The sequence below is a fragment of the Stegodyphus dumicola genome, chromosome 3, assembly GCF_044657685.1.
Source record: "Stegodyphus dumicola isolate Sdum_Otavi_A_Nest chromosome 3, ASM4465768v1".
NCBI classification, from domain to species: Eukaryota; Metazoa; Arthropoda; class Arachnida; order Araneae; family Eresidae; genus Stegodyphus; species Stegodyphus dumicola.
In genome coordinates, this window is record NC_140770.1 from 267,431,317 (window position 1) to 267,451,772 (window position 20,456).

The 20,456-nt window shown below is 35.1% G+C and overlaps 2 protein-coding genes across 3 annotated transcripts in view; one reads left to right on the forward strand and one right to left on the reverse strand.

The window, feature by feature from the left end:
• Dgk (diacyl glycerol kinase 1) overlaps positions 1-20,456 on the forward strand; it is a 911,622-nt gene that overhangs the window by 298,013 nt on the left and 593,153 nt on the right. The window lies entirely within an intron of this gene.
• LOC118198506 (uncharacterized) lies at positions 2,799-20,305 on the reverse strand. The gene is made up of 6 exons (XM_035370196.2): positions 20,140-20,305; positions 16,849-17,092; positions 9,723-11,049; positions 8,329-8,401; positions 6,285-6,462; positions 2,799-5,002 (listed from the first exon to the last, which is right to left on the reverse strand). The coding sequence occupies exons 1-6, from the start codon at positions 20,159-20,161 to the stop codon at positions 4,744-4,746; spliced, it is 2,103 nt and encodes a 700-aa protein (XP_035226087.1). The 5' UTR covers positions 20,162-20,305; the 3' UTR covers positions 2,799-4,743.

Below are 20,456 nucleotides of genomic sequence, written 5' to 3' on the forward strand. Positions count from 1 at the left end.
CAAATCTTCAAAATTACAGACCCATCAGCCTCCTGTCTTCGTTATCTAAGATACACGAATTGGTATTACTTAAACGCCTGAATGATTTTCTCCTGAGCTAGAAAGTCCTTATTGACGAGCAATTTGATTTCCGAGCAAAATACTGCAAAGCGCACCAGCTTCTGAGGAAGTGGAGTTCATTCACGAAGGCTTTCGTAGCAAAATGCTTACCGATGTAATTTTTCTTGACATCGCTGGCAAGCATTTGATAGGACTTGGCATATGGGAATCATAATCAAGCTCATGCGACTTAATATTCGGCTCAAATTATTCACAAACCGTATCTCACTAATCGTTCTTTCTCAGCGCGAGTTAATTCTATTATTTCAACGCCCCATCCCAATTCTAAATGGCGTGCCACAAGGCAGACTTTTAGCGCCCTTTTTGTTCAGCATTTTTATTAATGGCATATCAAAAACACCCCGTGTCACTCTAGCACTTTATGCAGATGACACGGCCATCCTCTCCAAGTACAAACAATTGGATAAAAACTGGTTCACAACATTCAGAGTTATCTCTCAAGCGTTGAGCACTGGCTCATTACTTGGAAAATCAAAATTAATGTCGCTAAATGTACTACCATCATATTCACACGCTCTTGACTCCCATACCCGCCCATTAATTTAAAAATTCTTTGATGACTATATTCCCTAGTCAAACTCATGTAAGTATCTAGGAGTGATATTTGATTCAAAACTACTCTGGCATCTTCGCATTGAGAATATTCTCAATAAAGTGAAGAGCGTCAGATTCCAACTTTACCCCCTATTAGCTCGAAAGAGCCATCTGTCTATCAGAAACAAAGCTTTTCTGTATTCTTCAATTATTCGACTAATTTTTATATATACATGTACCAATTGGGGTCCCGCTGCGAAGACTCACATAAAAAAATTACATGCCCTTCAAAGTAAAACCTTACGGTTAGTCCTTAGTGCAGCCTGGTACGTCCGTACTGATGTGATTCACTCGGTCCTTAACATTAAACCAATTGATGATCTTATTTAAAAAAAGTAATCAAAATTTGTTCCTCAAACTTGAACAGTTTGATAACGAAGTACTTCCAAAGCTTCCTGTCGACGATCCTGGTATTCCAAGTTCACAAAAACGGCCAAAAGCCTTCATGGGCCGAGAGTACGGCATCTATCTTCCTGCTAAAAGCCGTAGATACGATCTCGCCTCTTCACTTCCATCGCCCGCGCCGTTAAGGACGGACATCTCTATCTTCTAAATTTGCTCTTCCTCACTAATTATGACAAATTGCTAACTGCTACTCAAGTTCAACTGAAAAGTGGCCTTCTTCGCACTGTTATTAATCTGTTCCTTTAAAAATCACATCATGCCCGTAGAATAAATTTCTGCCTTGTATATTTCCTCGCGTTTTCACAAACGTTACTACATTCTGATTTAACGCCATATGCCAATGAGCCTCTTAATTTCTAAATTCTTTCCTCTCCGCTTTTTGCTTTTGTGTTTATCTATGCCATAAAAATATAAAATGCTCCCCTCGAAATAAAAATTAAAAATACAAAAAAAGTTGTAAAAAACCAAAAAAAAAAAAAAAAAAAAAAAATCAAAACTTTTGTCTTAATGATTTTTTTTCATAACTAAACTCTCTCGTGTTAATGTGGCTCCCTCTAGCTTAAATCAAACTAACTAACTATGTAATTTACTATTTCTGCTCGCTGCTTGGATATTTTTATGATGTCGAGGTACATGGTTTAGAACCATAGGCACTCCGAAATACTTAATCATTGGCATTGGCTCAGTTGTTTAATTAGCTGCTGTTGTTATTATTGGTCGGGTTAGTTTTCTGTGCGTGCTTTGCGCTTTATTTAACGTTTTTTGCAGTTTAAAGTGTAACTACTGATAATTAGTGCGTAATATTGTGAACACTTGTACAAATATTTCTGAGAAATATTCCAGCGCTGCATTATATTTCTTTTTATAAGAACAAATTTCAATTACCTTTTATCGCACTTGTGCATTCAAGTCTGTACGGGGAATCCCCTAATGGATTCGGGTTAACAATGGGTCCCGTACGGGCTCATAACAATACATATATAATAATAAGATCTGACACATATATAATAATAAGATAATACAATAATAGATCTGATAATTTGGCATCATACTTCCAGTCTCGAATGACTACTATCTAATTAACATTCTATCTAATCTCCATAGTGGGCCGAAGTAAAATTTTGAAATTATGAAACACCAATGGTTTTCTTTCCATAAACAAGGAACGTTAATGTCATTCAGACAAGTGGTCTTCAAACTGTGTTCCAAAAAACTTCCGTGGATCAAACTTTAGATTCCATAAATCAAAATAAAAATTCAAGAAGAAAATTATAAAGCGTTCACAATAGTTCTCTAGTGTTTAAGAAATAAAATACATAAAAATACATTCAGTTATAGATCAGTTTTTAGCATGTAGTAGTAATATGACAAACAGAATGACTTGCAATGCTTTGCCAAAAGAAAAAAAAAAGCGGTTTCTAAAGAAAATGAATTAAATTTGGAAGACGATATTAAAAATTACACAAAGGAGCACCTTTTTCTATTGAAGAAAACTATAAGAGAATATTTCCTTGAAGGAAAAATTCTGATGTGTACACCACATGACTTCCTTGTAAGGAATATTAAATTATACGCATTTTTACTGCATTTCATTTAAACTCATTTCCTCGAAATTCACTAGAGATATATTTCTCATTCAATTAATTTTAAGTTCTCACTTCGTGAAAGGCAAAAATACATAAAATCACAAATATCTTTATTGAAAACTGAAAAATATAGAAAAGTATAAAACACCAAATACAGTTAAAAGAATTTAAAAAAAAAATTGCAATAGAAATTGGACATTCTACGCAAACGCAATCAGTTCAGCCAGTGGGCAGGAGGGATATTTTTCGGTGCAAAAAACTGAAAGTTTTCGTTTGGTCCCACTCGGCGAAAAGACACTGAAGGTGCAGACACTGACTTGATTCACTATTCTGCTAAGTTTCAAATGAAGACAAATATGGCTGCTATGGTAAAAAAATTAGGCTTAGCTGCAATTGAACAACTTTTAAATTGTTGATAATTGTACACCTATTGCATGCAGATTAACTAAAGGCAAACTTTAACCGGCAGATAAGAAAAATAGTCATTTAAGAATGAAAAAAAAACTGAGCTCACGGAGCCGAGTAATAGAGTCGGTACATATTTATATTTATTTATATACTTTTTGTGCTGCCGATTGCAACCAAAAAGGGAGGTGCACATATAGCAGTCCTGTATACAAAATTTCAAAGTACTGTGGCTACTCTCTTTTTTTTTTTTTTTTTTTTCAGTTATGCGAGATGTATACATACCTAAGTGCGTACAGACGTCAGGAAAAAAATTTGTTCTGAAATTATTTTAAATCCTTTTTGCAATCCGTCTCGGGAAAAAGAGGCCTTTATTTTGCCCTTACATACAGATGTCAAGCAAAAAGACAGTTAATTTGCATTCGATAGTGTACAAAATGCATATTTTCGTTGAAATATGATGCCCGAAAATTTTCGCGATTACAATACTTCATTTAAGGAAATAAAATTAAGCAGTATTTTGTAAAATTTCCATTCGAATACTACGATAGAGCAGAAGGCTTGCCAGTGAAGGAAAAGGAGCAACTAATTGACATATCAACAGACTCAACATTAAAATCTACATTTAAGCAATAGCAGCATATAAATTTTTGTTTTTATATTCATGAAGATTACCTATGCACACCTGTAGTGCATGAAAATTGCGCATCCCATCATATTCGGCATTTTGAGTTACAGCTTTAATTCCAACTTCTAAACTTTTGAAAGCCAAAATGCGAGAGACATCCTTTCATTCAAACGACCACATCCGCCGAAATGGCGCTAATTGCGATGCTGTTTCCGTCCCTCTCCCGTAAGGCATACGGTAGCAGGTGCAGTTTCGACAAATGTATTTTATCAGTTTGTTGCAGACAGATTGTCCTAAAAGGCTAATGGAAGATTCTTTGTTAGGAAACAGAAAGGATGTCATTAGAAATCTTCACACCTCTTTGTGCCTTAATGGACGTGGAAGGGAGGACATTTCTGCGAATTTCGAAAGGAATTTTGGACGTTTTTATTATTTCAAGTTTACAAGTTAGTGAAGGCTTTGGTTTTTTAAGGTTTTTACGTAACGACATTAAACGAAATAGCGAAACCTAACTGTGTTGTCTGTCTCGTTTTCCAATATTTCCCATTTTCGATATTCTTCTCAGTCTGAGTGAAAAGAGTTTACAATCTCTATTTATTATAAAAGGAAATTCAAGCATGACGACCTGGTTTTAACAACAGATTTGAAACGGTATTTCACTAAGTAAATTGCATTTGAATATGTTTAATCTGAAAAGATTCCTCCAAGCTTTTTTTTTAATTCCGATAATGAGGTATTATTAAAAATGTTATCCTGTCTGAAATAAGAACTTAGGTATTTAGCATAATCATAAAGTGTGAAAGTTTTCTGTAAAGGATTACACCATTTAGTTCAATCTTCGTAGTAAACTTCTATTAACGTTTATACACTGTTCTTGGAACGGTGAGGGAAAAATTTGGAAATTTTTCAAACAGCCCTTCAGTGGTTTAATTTAGAAGTACCTCACGATGATATCGTTTTTTTTTTTTTTTTTTTTAATTTTTTATTTTTATTTTTTTTTCCCACTTAACCTAAGCGTTTTAAGAGATTTGCTTCGCTTTTCAGTGCATTTCCAATTTTTTTACATTTCATATGAAGATATGATAGTCCCATGTTTGAGGTTGTAAACATTAGTTCACTGACGGTATCTGGAGTAATGGGTACGTTTTCCAAACGGTTTTCGCAGTATTTCTGGAGTTCTTGCATTCCAAATCTGCAGGCAACTTTCCAGATTTCATGAAAGTCTCCAAGTTGTCTTATAGTTATTCTTCGTTGTTCGAGAAACCTATAAATGGAATACAGATTTTAAAATCCATTGAACTAATAGTTTTCTTTGCTATTTGAATACCATGCAATATTTCATAAAAGGTAAAAAAGTATATCTTCCTATACCTGTAGTATATTACCTAAACATAGCACTGAATATTTTATTCTGTGTGTTTTAAACTGAAGTGACGATGGTGCACACGCTAATGGGGCGACTGCCTATAAGAATTGGTAACATGTGCGATATTTTTAGTTTGCATATAGAATTAAACCACCGCAAAAAAATGGCATGTCTTTTAAGAAAATGTCCGATTTTGTGTCAAAATACCTATATAAGAATAATGCTATATATAGATCTAATATATAGCCTAAGTTGCGCTTTTGAGACATGAAAAACGCAACTTGAATTTCGTCAATCGGCCCAGTAGAACGAGAGATATGGAACTGTCCCATCTTTTTTTTTTTCTTTTGGCCAGTGTACAACAGAAATTTACGAAGCCTGCAAAGGACATTTTATTTTAAACTAAAATTGATTTACAGAAGGCACACACCTGGTGCTTACAAAACCTGCCAGCCTTTATACCAAGACACTCAAAGTAGACATTCAAATGTAAAGCTAAATTTAAATATCTAATAGTCAAACGCTACAGAGAGGAATTTAATTGCGAAGTTGGCTCGGACTTCAACGGCGTGAATTTAACTATCAGCAAGAAGTAATGTAACGCCTAAGACAGGAAATCTTGTATAGGATAGCAAACCTAGTAACGAGGTCTTAGAGAGACAGAATACGCACTTGACTTAAAAATCTCAAACCTTGGCTTATATAACCACGAAATAATTAAAAATCTGGCGGGAAAACGGAAAGAGAAGAGTGGCAGTAAAGTTCCAAACTGAAGACAACGGGATAAACAAATTTAAAAAAACCTCAAAAAGCAAAGTAAAAAATAAGAAACACCCATGTAGTCATCCTATTCGTCGTGACGCATATGCTAAAATCTTTGGGATATCTTAGGAAATCCTAATTTTAGTAAAATTAGAACATCCGGGTGCAAATTGAAGCGCGTCAGAAATGACAGCAACTCTGCGTTCGAAGGCAAATATTGTTACCAATCCTGGTTCAAAAATATTTCTCGTACAATGGGGATTGGGTGTCTAGTGACCTGTAGGATATCCGTTTTCTTTGATGGCTGCATTTTCTGCTTTGCAAATACGGGTTTTTCACACAGCCACACACACACACATACACACACCCTCCTATCTATAATTTGAGAAGAATGCTTTTTTTAATCGCGTCTTCTTACCTTATCATATAGGATAATCCTTTGAAACTCAGATCATCAAGCTTTAGACGTAACAGCTTCAGTGAATAATGCCCATCATCGAAGAGCTGAGCAAAAAACGTACTCGATTCTTTCAAAAGCGTGTAGTAAGTAATTAATTCTTGAATCTCTGTTCCGTCATATACGGTAAATTTGATTTCTGAAATTTAAAAGGAATACTACTGTAAATTATTAAAAACATAGGATTGTATAAGTAAAATTTAATACAATTTTTTCTTTTCATTTTGTCATGTATAGATATGTATAAAGTAAAAATACGCAAATCAAAGTTATAACTTGGCCCACCAGCGGCCGAGCGGTAAAGTCGCTGAACACTGATAGTTCGGTCCGAGGTTCGAATCCCGCGAACGGGCTGGCTGGATTCCATGGTTTTCCCCATGTGTAACGCGTATACGAACCAGTTTCTCTTAGAAAGTTCTCCACGAAGTCATCCCTCCCCTTAGGCAGATAGCCCTCGCGGCTTTGCCGTAATCATACGGCCACCCAAAGTTATAACTTAAATAAATATTATTGCTTACTCTGAAGCTTCAGTTCAAGTTTTAGCCTTATTTTTTCTCATAAATTTCTTTTAACTAATTTTAATATGTATATATGAGATACTCAATAATGTATACCAAAATTATAATTTAAATTAGCGATATCCCTTTAATTCCTCATTTTAATTTATACATTTCTCCTCTCTATTCTAAAGATAGATATAACGTTTTCCTACACTGCGTCGTTTCTAGAATAATTCATATCATATGACCTTTACGATGATGGCATAGTTAATTCGAAATTTAAATGGGAACCTTTTTTCCTAATTAACTTCCATACTGAAATAACTGCGCAATTTGCTTCTATTTCTGTTCTCGCTAAGACGCTCCTCGCTGTTTTCTTGCTATCATGACAATATCAAAAATTTAAATGTTCTGCAAGAGTCTGTGAATGATATTCCGAAGCATTTTCGGAGGATAATTCAAACTACGTGTCTTATTAAATTATTTGTATAATGAGATGCAGTATTCTTTACAGTCTTCTGGAATTTCTATTTCGTTTAAAGTCTAAAATCGTTGGACTGGAATGACATAAAATTAGTGTCATAAAAAACGCCATAAATTTGGCTTATTGTTAAAATCATTCGAATCTAGCTTGACCCAATATAATTAGACTAATTGGATTCATTAAAAACATTTTTCTTTTCTAAAATAATCTTTTGAGACAGGCGGCGGCGGAATAGCCTAGTACATAAAATCACTCGAAGTAAATAGAAAATTGTATGTTGTTTGGAAACTCAGTGTTATCGGAAGAAAGAGAAACACTAAATGACTAGAACCAATCTTAAAATGACGAACAGAAACCGTTTTGTAGTTTTGACTCGCGGTTGAGACTAGAATAATTTTTCTGAGATATACTTGCCTACATTCACAGTTTTGGATACAAAGAGTAAAGTTTTTTAAACATTATATTATAACAAAATTGTTAAAATTGTGAAATCAATGCAACTATTTATGAGTTCCCTTCTATTCTTTCACATTTCTTTTATATCTCGAGTGAGCAGTAGTCGAGTGGCTAAAATTGCAGTGCGGTAGAAGTTCGCTCAGATTTTGAAGTCCTTGTATTTATTTAAACCAGTAGCATTAAGTTTCATAATATACATTCATGTGTTTCAATAGGGATTAGTTTCTCTGAGAACGTCCTTCGTGTAACATCGTTTCCTGTAGCATTAGTGTGATTTGCCATAGTCAAATAGTTCATCCATTCCTTCTTCTCTCAGGCACTTGCCGAATAGTACGTGTTTGACTTTACAATTACTTGAATTGAAAACTCTCCAAGGGCTTTCAATTCAAGCGATTCTAAACTGAAACAAAAAGGTTATGGAAGAAAAATTCCATACCGAAAGATGGCATCTGCATTCGTTACACATGGCAATACCTCATTAGAAACAAATTTTGTTAAACAGTTCCTTACATTTAAAAATATGGCAAAAATCATATTAAAGTGAAACAAAAATAGAATAACTTACTCAGATCCTCTTTGTTGGTAGGTTCTCCAATGAGGTCAATTTTAATTCTATTAACTGAGATGAATTCAGATGACTAGTTAAGAAATAAATAAATGTTTGTTGAAGAGTATATTAAAAACAAAATTATTGTATTAGAATTGTAAATGGTGTAAAAAAGATTAGAAAAAAATTGAAGAAAACTTCATAGATTCTCTCTAATGTACTGAAAGTACACTGGTTTCTTAAAATTAAGAAAAAGTCACAAAAATGTCTAATTCTTTCAAAAATAAGCCAATCCGTATAAAATTTGAATATTTTGTTAAATAAGTGTTGCTGAGTAAAATTAGAATAAGCAAATTCGTCGCGCTGCGATCGGAATACGTTATCTTCGAGAACTGTAAAATTGTATGTTTTCAAAAGCCTGCAAATTTCCCTGTAAGATTTCAGAGAAATTTGTGGTGATGAGATAAGAAATGTGGAGTAGCCAATTTGTAATAATGACCTCCAGGCATTATTTTCCCGAAGAACTGTGGTGGAGAGTTTTTAGTAGACTAGAGGCAATGCAATGTCAGACAGAAGTGGCCTGATGGCTAAATGCGAGTCTTTCTGTGGATCAGTGACTTTGGCAATAATTTTGAACCACAGATTTGGTATGGAGGAGGTACAGCCGAGGACGGCCAATGGCTACAACGTGCGCCGATGACCGATATTTGTTGTTATGGTCACAAAGGAACAGAACCGGAACTCCGGCACATTTCAGATCCACACTTGCTGAAGCCACCAGAAGGTTGGTATCAACGACAACCGTCCGCAGAAGACTTCATAAAGGAGGTTTGCACGTGAGGCGACCAGAAATTTACATGTCGCTCGCGTCACATCATAGAACGGAATGTTTGAATTGGGCACGCCAATATGTCCACTGAACCGGATGATCAATTTGTGATCAACTATTCTCTATACGAATGAGTTAAGGTTCATCCTCTAAAGTGATAGTAGTCGTTATCTAATTTTGATAGAACCCGGAACCCGTTATTTAACATATGTGAAAGAGATGCATAGCGAGGAAGCAGTGTCTCTGTTTAGATTGGTATCTCTTTGGGTGGACGCAGAACCGTTCGAGTCTTTCACTATGGATTGGTGAATGCTCAGGCCTATAATGATCACATCCTTGCATTGTTGCTAGTCTTAATTAAAAATTATTAACTACTATGTAAAAGTGCGAGTTTCGGTTACTGGGGACATGTTATATGTCATGCTAAATGTTAGTTTAAATATACGAATTTTAAAGGCTAGGGAGTTTACGTTTGAAATAAATATTGGCGTGTGTAGAAATGGATACGGATTGCTTACCATTGCACCTACATAGAATAAAATAAACATAAAATATGAAGTAGAAATAAAATAAGCAAACATACCGATTTATCCGAGATGTCCTCTTTACTGGAAGGTGATACCATATCATTAATCTTCCTTGAATTTTGTTTCGAGGAAAGAAGTACATCTCTTGATTGATCTTCAAAATTAATTCGTATTCTTTCATCCCGAACATTTCTAGGAGCTTTCGGTTTGGTATTAGCGTGTCTTTTCTCTGATAATGATGGCCATGAAGTAGGCTTGTTCTCATTGCCGGTTCTATAAAAATTATAGATACCGACATCAAGAGCTGGACTGCTTTCCTGCTTTGCCGTAACCAATGTCCGTTGCACTTCTGTGTCGTATGTGTTACTGGACATAAATATGTCGTAATCATTTTTACGTGTCTGTGTGTTTTGATTTAATCTCAGGACAAGATCAGGAGTTTGAATGCTTCGGTTCGATGTAGCAGTAGATGTGGTTTGAACTTCTTTGTCTACTGTTTGTTCTCTATTAAACAAAAAAGCTTCAGATTTAGAAATTTGCGAATATCCATCTAATGTTGATACTACTGTAGTTTGCGTTCCTGTAGTCAGAGATTCCGTTGAGTGAAACTTATAAATCTCCTCTTCAGAAGTTTCCGTGCTTTTTTCTAGCGTTGCATGTAACGAGGTTTGCACAGATGCAGTTTTCTGGACTGGAAAGAAATACGCCTCATCGGGAGAAATTCCCGTACTTTTATCCAACATTATAAAATCCGATGTCTGCGTCGCACTGTTACTAACTCCCAGGTTAGAAATCACGTTAGGTTTACATTTAGCTTTCAAAAACTTCCTTTTGGTTTTATGAGTTACGCAAAATGCAGGCAAATCTCGCGATTCGAAATGTCGAATATTTGAAAGAATGCTGAGAATTTCGCTATCGGTAAAAAAATTTGGAAACTTTTCTATAAGCGCTAACAATTCATCGACATCTAAAGACATTATGTCTATGCATGACAACAGTTTAGCCCTTGATGAACTGTTTCGGTTGTGCTGTAACCACGCGATGGCAGCTTCGAGCAGCCGAACTTCACTTTCAATATTTAATTCTGGCAACTCAAATATATGAACCAGAGTATTCAAACTTGCATGTCTTAGAGCGGAAGAATTCAACACCGTTTCAGTATCATTCATAAGAATATTTAGGCATCTCTGACGAATTCCGTAGTGTTTTACTCTGTCAGCCGCGTCAAGTACTTCGTATACATTATCTCCAGTGATCTCCACGTTCATGAGGCAAGAGATGCAAAGGTTTTCTAGGGATTTTATACTGTATTTCAATGAGGCTTCAAGCCCTTGTTTGAGAGCAAATGCAGAATAACTGTCAATGTCATCCAAATAAATATATCTGTAAAAAATATGAATAGTATTTTTAAAATATGATTAAATGTTTATACAAAATTTAAGGAAACATTTATAACGGAAGTGGAGCATTTATACGTGGCTTTAGAACATGTTTCACTAATTACCGTATTTGTCGGCGTATAAGACTCACCGCTTTTGTATACACATTTTAAAGGATAAAAACATTTTTACTGACCATTATAATGAATTTGCAGTATTTTAAATATAAAATAATACAAATACAAAGTAATACTTTCTGAAAACACCCAATATATCTGGAAAAAAACACCTTTTAATCTTCTTCATCAAAACCCAGATACTAATCTCCAAAGCTAAATGAAGAGTCACTTGAAATATCTTCTAAATCAGCATCTGAGTCCTCATACCACAAATTGTCCCCTGTACCCTGTTACCATTTTCTTTAGCATACGCAATCATGCGTAGCTTGTATTCTGTGTTACAGCACTGTCGACGTTGGTTTTGAGCCATAACTTACCAATAAATTAAAGAAAAGTGTACGGTAGAAATTTCACACACTTAAAAGACGTTCACAAAAACTGCAAAGTTTAAACGAACTCAGCTGTGATCTTCGATGACAGCACATGCTTATTTACTGAACTCTACGTAACTGTAATATCCCCACATTCGCAAATAAAAAAAAAATTATCGACGTATAAGACTCGCCCCGTTTTTCAGACCTATTTTCAATGGAAAAAAGTGCGTCGTATACGCCGGCAAATACGGTAATTGTATTTATGACTCAAACTTCATTCAGAAGATGAACATTAAGAGGTACACTGTAAAAAAACAGGACAATTCTGTATCTCTCCTTTTACTGGGCCAATTGATGAAAATTCAGTTTGTATTTCTAATGTCGCGAAAGCGCAATTTCAGATGTATATTACATTTACGTATAACATTGTTTTAACGTAGTTATTCTGACACAAAATCGGAATTTTTTCTGAAAGGGCAGATCTATTATTTTCCATATTCCAATTCTACGACTCAAATAATGCCTAAATATGAAGTTTTGCAAAATTTGATGAGAAACCTAAAGAGAAATTAAAAAATGTATATTTGCAGACTTTAGTTTGCGCCAAGAATAATATTTCGCCTCTTGGCGAAGTTCATAATTTTATGGTAACCTATTTTCCTTTCCCGCTCATTGTGCAAGACCGGGAAAAAGGTTCACCGTTAATTCTTTAAAATAATTTCAACAAAGGGCATAAAACACATTTGGTGTTATTATCGTTTTATAACAAGTATGGCAAACTTCAAAACACGCCAATAAATAAATTTACTTCTATATTTGGGAATTTTGAATGAAAAGCTGTAAATTTTTGCAGGTATGTTTATACATACATTAAGATAATGGTTAGAAATATGTTAAGGTAATGGAAAAAAATGTATAGGAAATTCAGTTTTTTTTCAAAAATTTATAAAAAATTGTTGAAAAACGCAAATTTAAAATCAAATCAGAGAAAAAGCTGCGGATTTCATTTGGATCGAATTGAATTTAGAATTGTGAAAGAAGGACTCATGTAAGTGTAAAGAAAAGACATGTTAATAAATATGTAGGCAATGCTATTAGCATTGAGAGGCTAAAATTTTCAGACTTGATTTTTAAATATATACTCATGGGATTCTTACAAAACTTCTCATTTTGGCATAATTTGACACGTGGATTCGGAATATGGATTAAAATTGTTATGTCATGTTAGAAAATGTCCGATTTTGTGTCCATAAACCTATGTTGAAAATATTTGCTATATATAAATCTACTATATATCCTAAGATTTATTCGCGCTTTCGAGACATGAAAAACGCGTGTTAAATCTTGTCCGTTGGCCAATCAGAACGACAGATATACACTGGTGTGCAAAAATTAAGGACGAGACGGTTTTTTCAATATAACTTTGTACAAAAGCTTTCCAAATCAACACATTTAATACCGTAAGATCCCCAATACGTAAGGACATGAGTAATGTAAGCAACACTTACTAAAAGAGAAATCAGAGGAATAAAAAGAAGCTTTATTGAAAAAGTAGCATGGAGCGAAATGCGACTGAAGGCCGAAACATCCCTGTGATGGGTGTTCAGCAAGAAACATCCGGTCTTTAATAGGGATATGATCTCCCCTGACTGCTAGGCAGGTTTCACAGCGTCTGTCCATGCTGAGAATGAGGGTGTCAATGAGTTGTTGAGGCTTTGCTGCCCATTCGTCTTGCAGCGCTAATCGAAGCTCCGGAATCGTAACTGGTGGTAAGGCACGAGCTGCCAAACGTCTGCCTAGAAAATCCCATACATGCTCGATGGGATTGAGATCCGGAGATCGTGCCGGCCAATCCATACGTTCAATATTCTCACTCTCTAAGAGCTGTTCGGCAGCTACTGTGCGATGACATGGTGCATTGTCGTCCATGAAAAGAAACTGCGGACCCATAGCGCCTCTAAAAAGACGCACATATGGAAGAAGAATCTCGTTACAATAACGGGTCCCGTTGACTGAACCTGCGTCGAAGATGTGAAGGTCTGTACGACTACCAAGCATGATGCCTCCCCAAACGAGAACACCGCCACCCCCATACCTGTCCCTTTCAATGATGTTCGAGGGAGGATTGCGGCTTCCCCGCTCTCTCCAGATGAGTATGCGATGAGAATCGCTACTCAGACTGAATCTGCTCTCATCTGTAAAGAGTACTCGTCCCCATTCATTGTCTCTCCAATTCCGGTGTTCCCGGCACCACAGAGAACGCCTTCTCCGATGGGCAGGCGTTAGAGGTTCACACCGTACAGGGCATCGTGCAAACAGACCACCACCGTGCAGTCTTCTGGCCACGGTAAAACGCGATATCGGTCGTCCAGTCGCCTGTGTCGTGTGTCTAGCGATTTCTCCCGCTGTCTGCCGCCTGTTTCTTCTGGCCTGTAAGGCAATATACCGGTCATCTGCGGGTGTGGTTCCTCGTGGACGACCACTACTAACCCCCCGGATAGCTGTTCCTGTAGTTTGAAAATGTCTCCAAAGTCGTGAAACGATGCTGTGAGCAATTCCGAACTCTGCAGCCACACTTGTCACACTGCGGCTTTCCTCCAACTTCTCAATGATTCGACCTCGGGTAAAAGCATCCACATGTCGTCTAACAGATTGATTATTCGCCATTTCTCGCTGAGGCAGCAACTCGGTGTGATTTTAACTGCTATACGGCGTGCAGTCTCTTTGCCAGAAATACTGATCTTACACCGACAACATGCTTTATACTACTCAGACACTCCCCCATTACGTCTACCTGCATATCTGCGCATGTGCTACCGTACATCGCCTTACTTAATCTCCCGATTGGTCTTTCTGTCCGCTCTGCCTCTTCGTTCAGCTGATATGCTAATTTTTCGACTTGGTCCTTAATTTTTACACACCAGTGTAGAACTGTCTTATTTGTTTCGTACACTGTCTATATAATTGCTTGTACATAGTTTGATGAATTCTCATTATATTATGAATTTCAGTTTAAAATTCATGAGCAGGCTAATTAATGTTATTAGATTTCTCGCAGCTTTTAATGAATTGCTGGAAACTCAATACCATTCGTGGCAAATTACTACTAATCTGTTTGCAGATGATTACTCTTTCTTCGATTTAACCAACAATTGTATAAGTTTTGAAATTGGTTAATTGAAACGTTGTTAAATTTTAACAAAAAAAAAAAAAAGGTTGAAATTACTTCACACATTGCACATGTGTCGTTTGATAATTGTTATTGTAACTAAATCTGAAAATAAGGCAATTTTTCAAATTCTCTGTAGCGTCATGTATTTTTGCATGACTTACATATCACTGTGCACAGGAGATTCGTCGAATTATACACTGATTTTCAAAGGTTTAGCACTTGAAAGAAAATCAACAAAAATGGAAAATCAAAGTTCTGATTCACGCAAAATTGCACATGAAAATGTCAAATGAGTTTAAGAATAAAGGAAAATAAGCATTTCTGCCAACAAAAAAACATATTTCATAAATTATATGGTGACGTCAGATTTGGGTCCATAAATTTACGTTTTATACTAAAATAGTCAAATTGATGTTAATATCCTATGCGACCCAAGCAAACTTTACTGCGATTGCCCGTGTTTTCAGTGAGATAGTAGTTTCAGTGAGATTAACTAAGTCTCACTGTCAATACACAATAATAGCAATACACAATCCTCCATCAAGGCTGTCTGAGGCTGGATGGAAAAGGCATCTCAAAGATTTTCAATGGGATTAATGTCGGGGAATACGGGAGACACTCCATACCAAAAATGCCCTCACTCTCCAAGTAGCCGTTAACGATGTTACATCAATGGGAACGGACATTATAATGTATGTAAGAAAAATCAGAACGACTGCTGCAGCGTAGAGTCTCACAGATTGTCTTAGGGCTTCATCTCGATATCGCGCAGCCCATCACAGAATCGTCATTAGAGTTGGTCAGCTGAATGCGATATCCCATTAAAATTACCTTTCATACTATAATGCTGCAATTTATGAACGCGTGATATTCGATGATGTTCTGTGTCTGAATCTCGTACATCAGTATCTCTAAACCCTCACACTCTTATAGATCTGATTCTGAACTTGCCCGTGTAAAGGACATCGCGCCAGACTGGAAAATGCGATTGAGACTTTGATGGTACCTCTTTAGTCTTATCGTTTTCGAATTGGATAGTTAAACACAAACACTTTCTACTTTGGCTTAGAGTCTCACGGTATTAACAGATATTTTCTTATCAGGAGATGCTGGGATCAAAGATGCATCAAGAGTGGAGGTGGCTCATTGAATTCGCTTGGAACAACCATGCGATTTTGATAAGTAGCGGTAATTCTTGCTCGATCGCGTACAGGTCTCCAGACAACTTGTTTGAAATTCTTTCCGGAGTCGAGAAATAGCTAAATAATGAATTCCGAAGAAATCAGTGTTATCATTGATTGGTTGTTCTACTTCAATGCCTCAACAGCAAGAGAGCGCTCTCTTTCTCCCATTCCTCTATAAAGTATTTTCTCTCTCCTTTCAGCATGCCTTCGTGGTGTAATGCGAAGCACACTGGACGCGCATTTACAGATTCAGGTTCGAGTCCCGACGAGGGCGTTGCACATTTTTCACATCAGCTCTGCATGTCTTTTGTTAACCATAGGAATAATTACATTATCACAATTTACTCTCAAAAAATTATAACCTATTCGAGTAGCATTTTAATGGACCTTCTTCTGAACCCTTCAGGATGATAACATCTTCAACGATTGCCTAATTAGCATACGTTTAGATCTACAATCGTGACTGGCTGTAATATACGGTATTTGCGCACAACCATCTAGATCCGCAGCAAGTTTCAGCAACACAAATTCAACTAGGCTTTGCAAAATTTCCAATTGGCAATACTTGCTGAGCGTTTGGAAGGCAATGTAAATTTTTCCCAACTGTTTCAATCACATATGCTACACATGCTCTAATTTTCTCTTTCACCACATTTTATCAAAACCATTGACACGGATTCCGATTAATTATTTAATTATGAAGCTATAGCTAATAATTCAACTAATATTTTAGTAACCTAACTCATCGCCAAGTTAAAATATCCTGTTAATCGTTATAATCATTAAAATATCAGATGCACGAAAAAAAAAACTGGATGAGCATTTCTTTTAAGCTAATTCTAAACAAGGTTTAGGTTTGTCTAGTTCTAAAATTAAACTTTTATTATATGTTGTAAAATTACTTGTAAATAATTTGCACGAAAGTTTCTGAAAAGAAAATTGAATTAATTTTACCTAATCATTTGCTCGATGCCTAAAGGTCCGACATCAGATTCAAAAATTACAGAAGTATCCTTCTCCTTGTAGAATCTGTCAGCTAGAATAGGACTTCTGCAGGCAAGGATGAGTTTGTGCGCAGGAAAAACTTTGGCTGATGTTCCGACAACTGCACGGAATTCTACGTCTGTAAGCAATGTTTTCTGTAAAAGGCGAGACACTGAAGTCCTAATGTCATCAACCTCATTAAACTTCTTGTCTCCTAAAATAGTAAAATAGTTTGTAAAGGAAATTAAGGAACGAAAATTACGACATAGTTAATACCAAACGTAAATGTTACAGTATATTTAAGACAAATTTAATAGCAAGAATTGTATAAAATTAATGCAACTTTTATTTCAGTTCGTTTTAGGACGCATTAATTTAATGTTTAATTCCTCTTATTACAATTAATTTATTTTAATTTGTATATATTTTTAGCCCAAAAGTGCTAAATATATTAGTTTTTGAAAATGTGGAGTGATTATGCGCTGTTTCACTTTTCATTGAAGCCTGCTGTCATTCGGCAAAAAGTAAGATAAACTGTGTGTGTATTGAGAATACGGCAAAGCACACTAGGGCTATCTGCCTAAGGGGAGGGATGCCTTTCGTGGAGGACTTTCTAAGGGAAACTGGCTCGTATACACGTTACACATGGGGAAAACCACGAAAACGCCCATGCAGCCAGCCCGTTCGCGGGATTCGAACCTCGGACCGAACTACCAGTGTTTAGCGATTTTACCGCTCGGCCGCTGGTGGGCCCCAAAAAGTAAGATATTTCACGTAGAGTCTCCTCTTTCTTTATTGGTGAACAGACTAAGCTTTTTAAATGCAATAGATACAGTGCTTAAAAAATACAATATTTCTTACCTTTTAATCTGATAGATTTAAACCAAAATGCATTTAATTTAGGACATATCTAACCCGCAAACATTAAATATTTAAATACAATTAATAAAAAAAATATACATATATTAAAACATAAATATTTAAGTAAAATTAACAAAAAACCAATATGCATATATTAAACATTAAATAGAAAATTTTAAAAATATAAATTAAATAAAATATTTTTATAGACTGTCATTACATATATTTCACTTTTTGTGTATAGAGAAGTAATATAATGTTCCCATTTTAGTCTAAACCTATATCCATTTAATATTCTATAAAATGTTTTGCTGTTGGACCTAGACCATGTGTATTGTTAATCTCTACTCATAAACAATAACTTTTGAAATAGGCATTTTGGATAAATGTTAAAATCTAAAATCTTTTAGAATTGCTCTTATTTATCTTGCTTTCTTTTCTTTTTATTTTTAATTATCTGTTATTTTTTATTTTTTTATTTATTTCTCTTTAATGGTGAATAAATTTATTTGATTTATTTTATTAAATTTGATAAATTTATTTGATTACAATTTATAATTTTCACTAATTTCTCCATAATTATAGAGAGAAATCTAAATTATCTAATTCTTTTTTTTTTTCGTAAATTATTTTTAATTTTTAGCTATTATATGATTCTCTTTTGACAACTCATATTTTACAAATTGGAATGCAATGTGTACAGCAAGTAACTTAATGTCTTTGCAATGAATCCGTTTTGCAAAAGCGTTTTCCATCTTTTTTTCACATATTGGTGGTGTAAGCGCAGCGAGATAGAAATTGAAATCTTTATGAATTTCTGAAATAAGTTGTATTTCAGAAATTCTTTCGAAGAATCAAGTAAATTTATATGTATTTATGCGCTTGTAGACGTATGAATGGCTTTCTGAAATTCTTACATTGCTCTATGTTACATTTTTACCGTTTTTTACATATTTATTATAAAAATTAGGGAAATGAAATATCTTAACAATAGCAGTAACAACATTATTAAGGAAACAGACGTTGCAGTCTCTAGTTTTGGTCTTGCAACCGCTAGCGAATCAATTGCCATACCAGATGAAAACGAGTGAAGGTACGTTAAACCTGTACTTTTAAAACCTGTTTTCTTCCTTAAATAAGAGATTTGATAATAATTGCGAAGTGTAATGTTAACAAGTTATTTTAAGAATAATGTAATAGTTGGAATCCGAATTGAGGTTTATTAAGGAAAATGAATATATACAGGTACAAAATCTTATGAAGGGATGTTTCGTTTATGTGATTACAGCAGAGCACTGGTGGACTATCTTCCTAAGAGGAGGGATGCCTTCGTGGAGAACGTTCTAAGGAAAATAGGCTAGTATGCACGTTAAAGATGGAGAAATCCACAGGAACGTCTATGCAGCCAGCCCGTTCGCGACTATTTCGAACTTTGGACCGAACTACTAATGTTCGGCGACTTTACCGATCGGCCGCTGGTAGGCCCTTATGCAGGGAGAAGTGGCCAGTCATAAAAGTGGTTCGCTATTTCAATTATAACGTTTCAACTTCATAAAAGTTGAAACGTTATAATTGAAATAGCGAAACATTTGTAGCAGAGGAAGTCAAGAGAAAAGACACAAAATAGTAGGTCCGATCTCCGAATATATTTTTTTTATTCCACATATTTTTACTTTTCCATTTAATACTTACCTATTTTTTATTTTTTGTTTTATATTCAAAGACAAAAAAACTCACTGTCTGATATTTGATGGCATAAAATTAAATATAACTTTTAGTTTTCAGTAATTTCCTTCAGTTATTTTAGGTATTTCAGTTTGTTTTTGAGTTCGTATTGATAGCGCGGCGTCGATTCGAAATCCATCAGTCATTTTGCCCCGTTCCTAATGGAGAATTCATTGAAATGAAGCATTCATTACTTGAAAGTAACATCCATCACAATTTTCTGCTTCTACCATATCAATTTCACATTGCTGAAAAAATAACTAACGCATCATGCTACAGCAGAAGGAATACATGACGAAGTCTGAGTAATATTTGTGTGAATTATTTACACCTGTTGAACAAAAAGAAGGCTATTTTCTCAAATCCATTCACGTTTGTCTATTATATATAAATATTAATTGCAATATAATAGGTTTTTATTGACATTCGAAATTATTGGCAAAGATTTAAGTTTTTAGAATAAAACTAGGAAACGTTACTTCCTAAACTCGGGAACTAAGAAAAACTAGGAAACGTTACATCGACTGTTAATTGAAATTTAGAAACAAAATCCAACTACTGTAACGGAAGCCTTTGGCAAAATTAGCGTACGAAATTATCTACCTTCTATAAATGCAATTTCCTAATCATTTCACTTTCTGGTAACGACTCAGAAGTATCTAAAATGAAACATACCTGATGGCTCGCTTCCTTCCATTTTTAAATATGTTCTGTTTGATGGTATGCAGTTGAATTCATGTAAGGATTTCTCCTTCTCAGAATAAAATAACTCTCCACCTGTGTGTATTAAAATTACACGCCCTTCATTGCTTTCGTTTTGTAATAACGCATTCGCTTCTAGTGGCAAATCTAGATAAGGCAGTTTCCAAATACTTACCTTTTATCTCTTATCTCTTTCAGCGCCATCTAGTCTTTTTGTCATAGGCATGCAAATATTTTTATTTTTAAAGAATTTCTTTATGGGTCGGCCCATGACTATTTTTCACTCTTTC

Bases quoted from the DNA above. Each gene is read 5' to 3' on its own strand.
- LOC118198506 (XM_035370196.2), bottom strand. From the start codon at position 20,161: ATGGAAGGAAGCGAGCCATCAG. The intron at 17,093-20,139 runs GTATGTTTCATT...TTACTATTTTAG, and splicing joins GGAAGGAAGCGAGCCATCAG to GAGACAAGAAGTTTAATGAG. The intron at 5,003-6,284 runs GTAAGAAGACGC...TTCCATTTATAG, and splicing joins GGATTATCCTATATGATAAG to GTTTCTCGAACAACGAAGAA.